Consider the following 9,060-nt stretch of genomic DNA (forward strand, 5'->3'; position numbering starts at 1 on the left):
TGTTAAGCAGAAGCTTTTTTTGCTTTTTTTTAATGATCCGAAATTTACCCCTTTTGAAAGCCTGGATGTTTGGGGAGAAAGTATAACAAGCAGAAGATGATGTAAAAAGCGCATCAATTTCCATCTGGTTCTTCAGATTGAGATCACACTGAAAAATCTCAGTTATTTTCTGAATCTGAACTGAATTCAGACCCCATGTGTTAAAATTGTCCTAAATCTGAGGTAGGCTGAAAAACAAATTTCCGAAATTCACACAGACAAGAAAAATGTCCCAATATTCTATTTTGTGGTGTAAAAAACTTGATACTTTTTTCTTTTTTACACACAACGTAAATATATATAGAATTCTTTATTTTTCTCAAGTCATCAGAACATATACACAAAAGCAAAACTCCCACAATGCATTTGGCCTCGGCGGAGTGAGCTCAGAGGAGAGTAGCAGTGGCGATGGCGGCGATGATGGACAGGCCAATCACAGTGTAGCCGCTGCGGTACACCTCGGGAATTTTGAAGCCTTTGCCGAGGTCCCACCACTTCAATTTTTTTAGGACGAGGCGTGAGAGTGAAAGAAAGAGGTAACAGAGGGGGGGGGGAGTGGGGGGTAAAGGAAGAGAGCTGAGCATGGAAATTACGTTTTCTTCAAAGACAACAGAATAGAACCTCCAAAGCTCAACAAAAAAATTCGGGAAAATGAAATATGCAATTGAATCACATCGAGTCTTTGTTGTTTTTGTCTCAATACCACCACACAGTGCATGTAACGAGAAGAAGAAGGTAAAAAGTGAAGAAAGGTAGGACGCGACATTGACGGTTTTAGTGTTCTTCCAACTAATGGTGGACTAATTTGCCCACTTTATAAAGAGGTCTCTTCCATTATTGGATTTTTATCCACGGTGGAAATATTTGACCCGAGGTCATCAGCTCATCTTATGACATTAAATTGCTGACTACTAAAAAGATAATATAATAAGCAGAGGTGGGATCGTCAATGAATTCTGAGCGTCCGTCATCGTCAATATTTCAAGCCGAACCGTCAATCTGTCATTCATTGATTGCGCATCAAAATGAGCGTCCGTCAATGTTTCCATCACTCGAGGTGGGCATCCAAAATGGGACGTCCTTCATTGACAGATTGCCGGGTTTCTTGACGGATTGACAATTACATTGACGGACAAAAACCCACATCCGTAAATGATAAGTTTGGCAATTTTTAGATGTTTCCCATCAATCGTCAACTAAATGACCATCCCTCATTGACGGACAGACCTTCCGTCAATATTGACGGACAGACCTTCCGTCAATATTGACGGACAGACCTTCCGTCAATATTGACAATGCCCACCACCTATGATAATAAGGATTGTGTTTACATGCATGTTATGACGTAAGGGACATTTTTTTCCCCCAAAGAACACTTCTTTTCACATTAGCTGAGGAGAAATAACAATTTTACTACTAGTGTTTCTGTGGAAGGAGATATACACTCATGCTGGACAAAATGAGAAGTCAAGAAAATACCATACAGGGAATCTCTTTTTTTTTTTTTTTATGTAATTATGGAGACTTTTGAGAACATTTCTAAGATTTTATTTTAAAGCCATATTGTCTAGTCCTACTTAAAAAAATGTTTTTAAAAAACAAACATTCATGTCATGAGGCATTTTTACATGCAGTGGTTAACGTGAAAAGTGTCGCCTTCAATTTACACCTTTGTCGCAAATTGTTTGTTTCTTTTTGTTAATACAGTTAACGGTTTTCTTGACAGCTATTTGTATTTTTCAATGTTTCAGAAATGCAAACAAATCCTCCAGATTTTGTTTGAACTTTCCACTGTAGATTTGATGAAAATGTGAACTATGCTACATATAGGCTATGATTATAAGTGAAAATATGAGAGACGAGTGTAAAGACGGTCGTTCAGTAACCAGTAGGTCGGCTGTTCGATCCCCGCTCTCCCCAAGTCGTGTCGTTGTGTCCTTGGGCAAGGCACTTCACACACATTGCCCCCAGTGCTACTCACACTGTTTGGTGGTGGTCGGAGGGGCCGTAGGCGCACACTGGCAGCCATGCTTCCGTCAGCCTGCCCCAGGGCCGCTGTGGCTACTTAAGTAGCTTGCCGCTACCACAATGGGAATGTTTGAGTTCATGAATAATGTATCCATTCCCTTGTAAAGCGTCTTTGAGTGTCTAGAAAAGCGCTATATACATCTGACGCATTATTATTATTATTATTATTATAAAACTACCAAACTGGCTAGCAGATATTGAAGTATTCACAGCAAAGAGTCCAACACACACACACAAAAGATAATAGAAATGTCTGGTAAAAATAGAGTGTGAATTTGGAATATCCCCATTTTGCTCCAATGTGTGATGTTATTATTGAAATGAGGCTTTATCCGCCTTGTACGAGTACTCTGCTACGCTGGAAGATAGCGGGCCATTTTTGCAATAATTTAACAAAAACACTTGGAGCCCCAATTCAAGCTTTGGGTGCGTCAGTAGAGGCCCAGCGCAATTTATCAAAGTGTCTGCCTTTTTTTCTCTATAAGAGATATACAAGTGTGTGGAGAGATATACGAGTGTATGGGAAATGCCACAGCTCCTAAATGTATTAAATTGAAATTCAAGAAAGTGCTTATACAAACCAGGAGCATGTTGCCATATAATATAAGCCTATTTAGTTACAGTGACAATCAAAATAGAGATTTATTTTCGGTATCTCATGTAATGAAGTAAACTCTATTGCAGAGGTCACTGAACACTGACCATTTGGTACGGGCAGCATAGAATTTATGTATTTATTTATTGCAGGAGCAAGTACGGCCCGATTGCAATTAGTTTCTGACCAGAAATATATGTCAGCAAGAGAGAATAGAATAATTTAATCCAGTTTGGATCTTAACGTAACAAAATGTTGGGGGAATAAGCAATGGTTGTCAGAATTCCGATATTGAGATAGATTTTATTTTTCAATAAATACCCGACAATTGCAAAAAATATTTTGTTATTTCGTCAGGATGGAGCAATATGTGTAAAATATACAAGGGAATAAATTAATGTAATTCATTTTGAAATGTGGCTTAACCGTAGAAAAAATCCCTTGTAAACACCATGTATTGGCTGTGTTTCTTACCAAATGTCGGATTCCGTTGAAGCTGTGGTAGGACACGGGGAAGGCGATGCCCACCTTGGCCAGGCCGATGAGGTAGGGGCCGACGGAGAGCGAGTGGATGAGATCCAGGTAGTGCGGGTAACTACCGGGCAGAAGCAGAGCGGCCACGGCGAATGCGGAAATCGCTGTGAAGAGGAATTAGACAGACGCTTTATTGACCCCAATACAATCAAGTGCTGTATAAACAAGTCATTGAGGAGGAAAATGAGCCACAAATCAATACACGTCACACTATGACATTCTTCTTGGCAAGAAGATCTATGCAGAAAAAATACAGTGCTTATGTCAATATCTCAGATGTTGATTTTTTTCCCCTTTTTCTTTTGTGTGGAAGCATGTTGGGGACGCACTGCAACAAAGACTAAAGCGTATCACATGAAAAGCGGTAATATTACAAGATTTAAGTCGTATGTATTGAAGGAAAAAGGGACAGACTATTAGTAGATTAGTTGTATTATTTCAAGACAAATGTATGATTTTTAAGTAAAAATTATTTAGAGGAAAACAGAGGCGTTATCATATATATATATCGTATAAAAAAAGCCCTATTTTTGAGGGGTAAAAAAATTATATTCAGAAAAGCAGTTTTGTTTTTTGTTTCACAAACTTTACAAATGTGAGCATTCATTTACAAGAAAAAAGAAGCCTTCTGCTGGTATTTTAGCGAAATGATTTGGATCAAAAACATAATTATTGCGCGTAAATAAGTAAAAACTATATTGGCCATTAGTGTATGAGGAATTGTATGGGGCCGTAGTAACGTGAGGCCCAAGGCAACTGCCTAGGTTTGCCTAATGGTGGAAAGAAACACTATTTAGATTAGTGTCTTTCTTTTTTTTAAATTAAGATTACAGCTGTATTTTCTGAGAGGAGAGATGTGAGACTAAAGTCATTTTTCTGGATTTTTTTTTTCCACAGGATAACATTTTTGCTTTTTTCTTCGGGGAAAATAAGTATTTTTTCCCATTGATTGACCAATATTATAGTTGTATCTTTTTCAAGACAAATGTTTTTCTGAGAATTATTTTAAAGTTGTTTTTTAACAGTATATTTTAAGCAGTTATTTTATCAGGTGAGGTGTAAGGGTACCATATACAGTATTGTATGATAATAAAGTCACATTTATATGAGAAAAAAACATGTCACAAAAGAAAAGGAAAAAAGGCATAATTATGGCATTATTACCAACTTACGCCGTCGTCATTGAAGAAGCAAATCTCTTCAGCTGCTTTGATCATAGAGTGTTTTGTGCGTGTTTGTGCTTTGATGCCAGACGAGTGCTCGCCGAGTGAATTTGTCTCTCCGATTGGCAGATGAGCTCGGTGACCTTTTCGAGAATCCATCAGCATGCAAATCAAAAGGGATCAGCGCCGATGCTGCTTCTGCCGCTGCCATTGACGCACGACTACCCGCTGTTTTACCAAACGACTTGGTTTCGCATGCAAACAAATCCAAGAGATTTTATTTTGACCACACTCGCTGCGGCGATAAACAGCAGAGACAGCTGCGAGACACTACAGGGGTTTCCTTCTGGGTCAATTCAGGAGTAGTTTTGTTGCCATTTCAGCAAGGAAGTGCGAACAGAACGAAACAAATATGTTGTACTACCTCCACTGAGGCCCACTCCGGTTCCTCTGTGTGTGATGGACATCATCATGGGGACGGACCATCTGGAACAAAACCACAAAACATTAATAACCCTTACCGCAATGGTAATCTATCAGTCGGATAGTAGCAGTTTTAAAAGCACTGCATCTACCACCCAAAAATATCTTGAAAAGAGTATTAGGGCTATGCACAAATCGGTGGTGATTTACATGAGGATTTGAGTGGGTGTGGAAAAGCGAAAATGGAATAGAGAATGTCTCAACTCGATAGCTTAGCTTTAGGATGCAGCTGATCCCCGCCGGCAACGAAGATTTATTAGGTACAACATCAATAGGCGCAATAACCGACCTAGATTCCACCTTTGGCCACAATGTGCATGGGGATCATGGTTAAAGTAAGCCATTTTTAAACAAAACAAAAAACTAAAACTTTAGGACGCTCTGGGTGTTAAAACAGCGGCAGCCACTACACTTAGCAGTGCAATTACGCTTACAAATAAGTGAATGTGAGGCTTTATAAAACTATTTGGGCACACACCATATGGTGTAGATATGCTATATTAGTGCACTCCATTTACCATTTTTAATCAAATTGGATTTGGCATCTGTTGGATTATGATGTGTTTTATTGTAACATTATTTTTTTATTATACATTTTTTTTAGGGGGAAAAAGTCTTGAGGATAACACTTACATTTTTCTCAGGAAACAAAGGTTTGCTTATGAGAATTAAGTCGTATTTCTAAAAAAGTTATTTTTTAATGCGGGGAGAAAAAAGTAACATTTTCAGTGAATAAAGTTTTTTTTTTTACGTTGAATTTTTATCCCATCTCAAGTCCCAATTTTTTCAGAACAAAAGCACATAATTTACAAAATTAAGGTCTCATTCTTTACTACTATTACTACTCATTAAATGAAAATGTCATTAAATAGATCATTCTAACATAATACTGCTACATAATTACAAATTCCATTAAATATATACATCGGTCATGAAATAATTATTACATACATTCGATATGTAATCTCATTATGTTTGACAATTTCATAAATTATGTCACATGTTCAATAATTAATGGACACTCTCATTGTTTATTGAATTAAATCTTGAACCTGCGTAATGCATACTACATACTTGTAAATGGTGATGTGAGGCGACATGGGTCGGTTCAATCTGGTGTTTTTGGCCCAAAACTTGTTCATCTCCTGCTTAGCAGTGGTTCCCATTGGAGCAGCACTGAAACCAGAATAGGTATTTAAGATATTCACTCAATTTATTGAATATTACACTTGATTTGAATGTGCTCATTAGCGTACGTACTGCCTGACGTAGAGGACGCTGCACTGCGGTCTGGAGACACACAACCCCTGACGGGCCAAGGTCCTGCAGACAAGAAACAAATGTTACAACACTTTAAATAGCGGCTTGGAACAAAAATGGCAAATGTCCTGTGTCTTTTGGGGTATGGCTTCTTGAGACTTTTATTTGTCAGTGGACTAATGATTGCTATTCAATTTCGTGTCTAATGTGAAACTGGTTTTGAGTAACCAAAATAGAGGACTTCCTGTGTCTTTTTTGGGCATGGCTTCTTGAGACTTTTTTGTTGATCTACTCATGATTTCTATTAAATTTCATGTTGTGAAGCTAAACAACATAGTGACATCTAAACATATCAATTACCTGTGTGCAAGTCTTCAAATCTTCATAGTTAGATATAAGCAAGCAGTAAGGGAGTAAGTAATTAACAGGTTAAAGTTCGGCATCTAGAGAGCGGCGTCCAAAGTACAGCTGTCTTTTTTTTAGTGGCCTGCTGCATATGCTAAGATTAGCATGATTTGACACAGGATTACAGTTTTAAAGTAGGGTTTCAAGGGTTAGGGTTTGTAAGTGGGGTTTGAAATTGTGGTTTAAAGCCAGGGTTAGAGTTTTAAAAGGAACCTCGACCGTAATGACAAGTTTGCTCTATATTATTTGGTTGTTACTAACGTAACTATGAGATTAATTTTTCTAAAATCGTTTCCAGTTTAATACATTAAGTTCAATACACACCGAGCAATGTGAAAGGCCTATAAAGAAAGCAAGGCAAGCCTCGTAGGGGTCCTAAACAAACAACATGCGATCGGGAGAGTCACCCTCCCCCACGCCGTGCTCTTGTCATTCACCAGGCGCATTCAAGAGTTTTGATCGTCCCTTTAGGAACGCTATGAAGACTTACCTTGCTTTCTTTATAGGTGTTTCACATTGATCGGCAGAGAGCCCTTCGCCATTCTAAATAACAATGGCGGCGTACGTCCAAATAAAGTTTCTACAAAATGTATGAAACTGGAAATGATTCGTAAAAAAAATCTCATAGTTGTTAGTAACAACCAAATAATATAGAGCAAACCTGTCATTACAGTTGGGGTTCCTTTTAAACAAGGGTTACAGTTTCAAGGGTTTGGGAGGGGGCTTGTGTGTGCGCTGACTTGGTGGAGACCCTAAAAGTGGAGGGCAGCCCCTTCCTTTGAACCTTCATACTATCCTCGTGTCCTTCCTCATACATCCTTTCATACCAACATGTATTCCTACCATTCTTAATTTCTTTCATTTCATACACCCTTGCTTTTGAACAGACCCTCCTTTTTTTCATCATCCTATACTTTCCATCCATCCATACTTATTTTTCATGCAATCCTTTATTTCCTTTTATTTAATCTAAGATTCCTTTATACATTTCACATTTCTACTTTCCACCCACCAATATTTCTTTCTTCCTTGCATCTTTGTCTAACCTCACAAGCCAGATTGATAATTGTGATTCACTCAAGGGAGTTCTTCACATTATCAATCTGGAACTTCGCTCGGCAGATCCGTTCGGGAAAGGAGGGACTTGCTGTACAATATTTTAAGCTGATTGGACGATACGGCATCTTTGCACATTTGTTTTGACCAATGATGGCAATGGATGAAAATGTTGTCTTCAGTCTTGTCTTTGGGGGTGGAAAAAAGCACGAACATCTTTACCCCCCAAAAAATGCACAAAGCGCCTCTCGCTGTTCAACATTCAACAAGGAACCGCAGAACGGTGAGAACAGAATTAATTGCAGCGTCCATTCATCTGTTAGGTTTGTTTGTTTCTCCCCCGCCATCTGCGCTTTTTGGTTTCGTCCACCCTAAACAATACCTGATTGGTCCGACCGAAAAAAGGTAGATTGCAAACGTATCAGAGGGAGCGGTACAAAATGTATTCTCCAGAGTTTGTGAATACCGCAAGAATTCAGCTTGCTGGAAACTTTGCATCTTTGTCTCCTTCCATCCACCATCCCTGCCTTCCAACCATTTCATACATCCTATTAATTCATGCTTCCTCTGTCAATCCTTACCACCTGCGTATAATTCCATCTACCAATCCCCTTCCTACTTTCATCCTTATTTCCTTCCGTTTTACATGCTTCTTCTCTTCTTTCCATGCCATTCTCGTTTCCTTCCTTTCATAATTTCTGCCTCCCTTCCTTCATCCTTGGTTGCAAACAGCCATTCACCCGCTGCGAGAATAGAATCATTTGAAAGGTGCATGCCTACTTCAGACGTGTTTATGTCAAAGTGACCGTCGTGGCAAATGAGGCTAGCTCGGTGCAGGTTCACTCAAGGACGAACCACTCCGCAATAAAAAATGTGACAGAACACCCCTCGCAGATACTCACATATGACAGCACAAACAACAAACATAGTCAAAGAAAACCCCTTGTTTGTGCTGTACTTCTACAATCTGCAATGAGCACTTTGGTAAAATGCTAACGTCGTTAGCGTTAGCCAGCTAGAAGTCGCGCTAAATTGTCCCATTTATAAATACGCCGAACACATTAGAACGTTTCTACTAAAAAAAAACAACTAAACCGTGCTGCTAATATGCCTATAGGTCATTTTAATACCGACATAAAACTACAATTAATCTCCACCTGGCCACACATTGTATCTTGCAAACATACTGACCTTAGTAGCAGCGCCATGTTTGACGTACACTGAGCGGAAGTTACGTCTTATTACGGAAGTGATGTGTTTTGTTGTGATCATCGTTGAGTGTTTATATATATTTTCATTGTTGGTTCTCATTTATTGTTACATCGACGGAGGGTTTTTCCTGAATTGCACAATTATATTTTGTCAATAATAATAATAACAATAATAATATTAATAATAATTGTGATTGTCGTTGTGATTCCGTGAGAATGGTCAAAAAAATTCGAGCCTCTTCATTTATTAATGTACAAAACAAAAATAACAATAAAAACGACAATT

The 9,060-nt window shown here is 38.5% G+C and overlaps 1 protein-coding gene across 1 annotated transcript; it reads right to left on the bottom strand.

Moving 5' to 3' along the window:
* Positions 1-330: 330 nt before the first annotated feature.
* sdhc (succinate dehydrogenase complex, subunit C, integral membrane protein) lies at positions 331-8,818 on the bottom strand. The gene is made up of 6 exons (XM_086077304.1): positions 8,755-8,818; positions 6,103-6,165; positions 5,917-6,018; positions 4,784-4,845; positions 3,137-3,300; positions 331-533 (listed from the first exon to the last, which is right to left on the bottom strand). Exons 1-6 carry the CDS (start codon positions 8,769-8,771, stop codon positions 426-428), a joined length of 516 nt encoding a protein of 171 aa, XP_085933430.1. The 5' UTR covers positions 8,772-8,818; the 3' UTR covers positions 331-425.
* Positions 8,819-9,060: the final 242 nt, after the last annotated feature.

The sequence above is a fragment of the Leptonotus elevatus genome, chromosome 1 (assembly GCF_054856555.1).
Source record: "Leptonotus elevatus isolate MCC_2025b chromosome 1, RoL_Lele_1.0, whole genome shotgun sequence".
Classification (NCBI taxonomy): domain Eukaryota; kingdom Metazoa; phylum Chordata; class Actinopteri; order Syngnathiformes; family Syngnathidae; genus Leptonotus; species Leptonotus elevatus.

Bases quoted from the DNA above. Each gene is read 5' to 3' on its own strand.
- sdhc (XM_086077304.1), bottom strand. The intron at 6,019-6,102 runs GTACGTACGCTA...TTCTGGTTTCAG, and splicing joins AGCGTCCTCTACGTCAGGCA to TGCTGCTCCAATGGGAACCA. The intron at 534-3,136 runs GTAAGAAACACA...AAAAAATTGAAG, and splicing joins TCAACGGAATCCGACATTTG to TGGTGGGACCTCGGCAAAGG.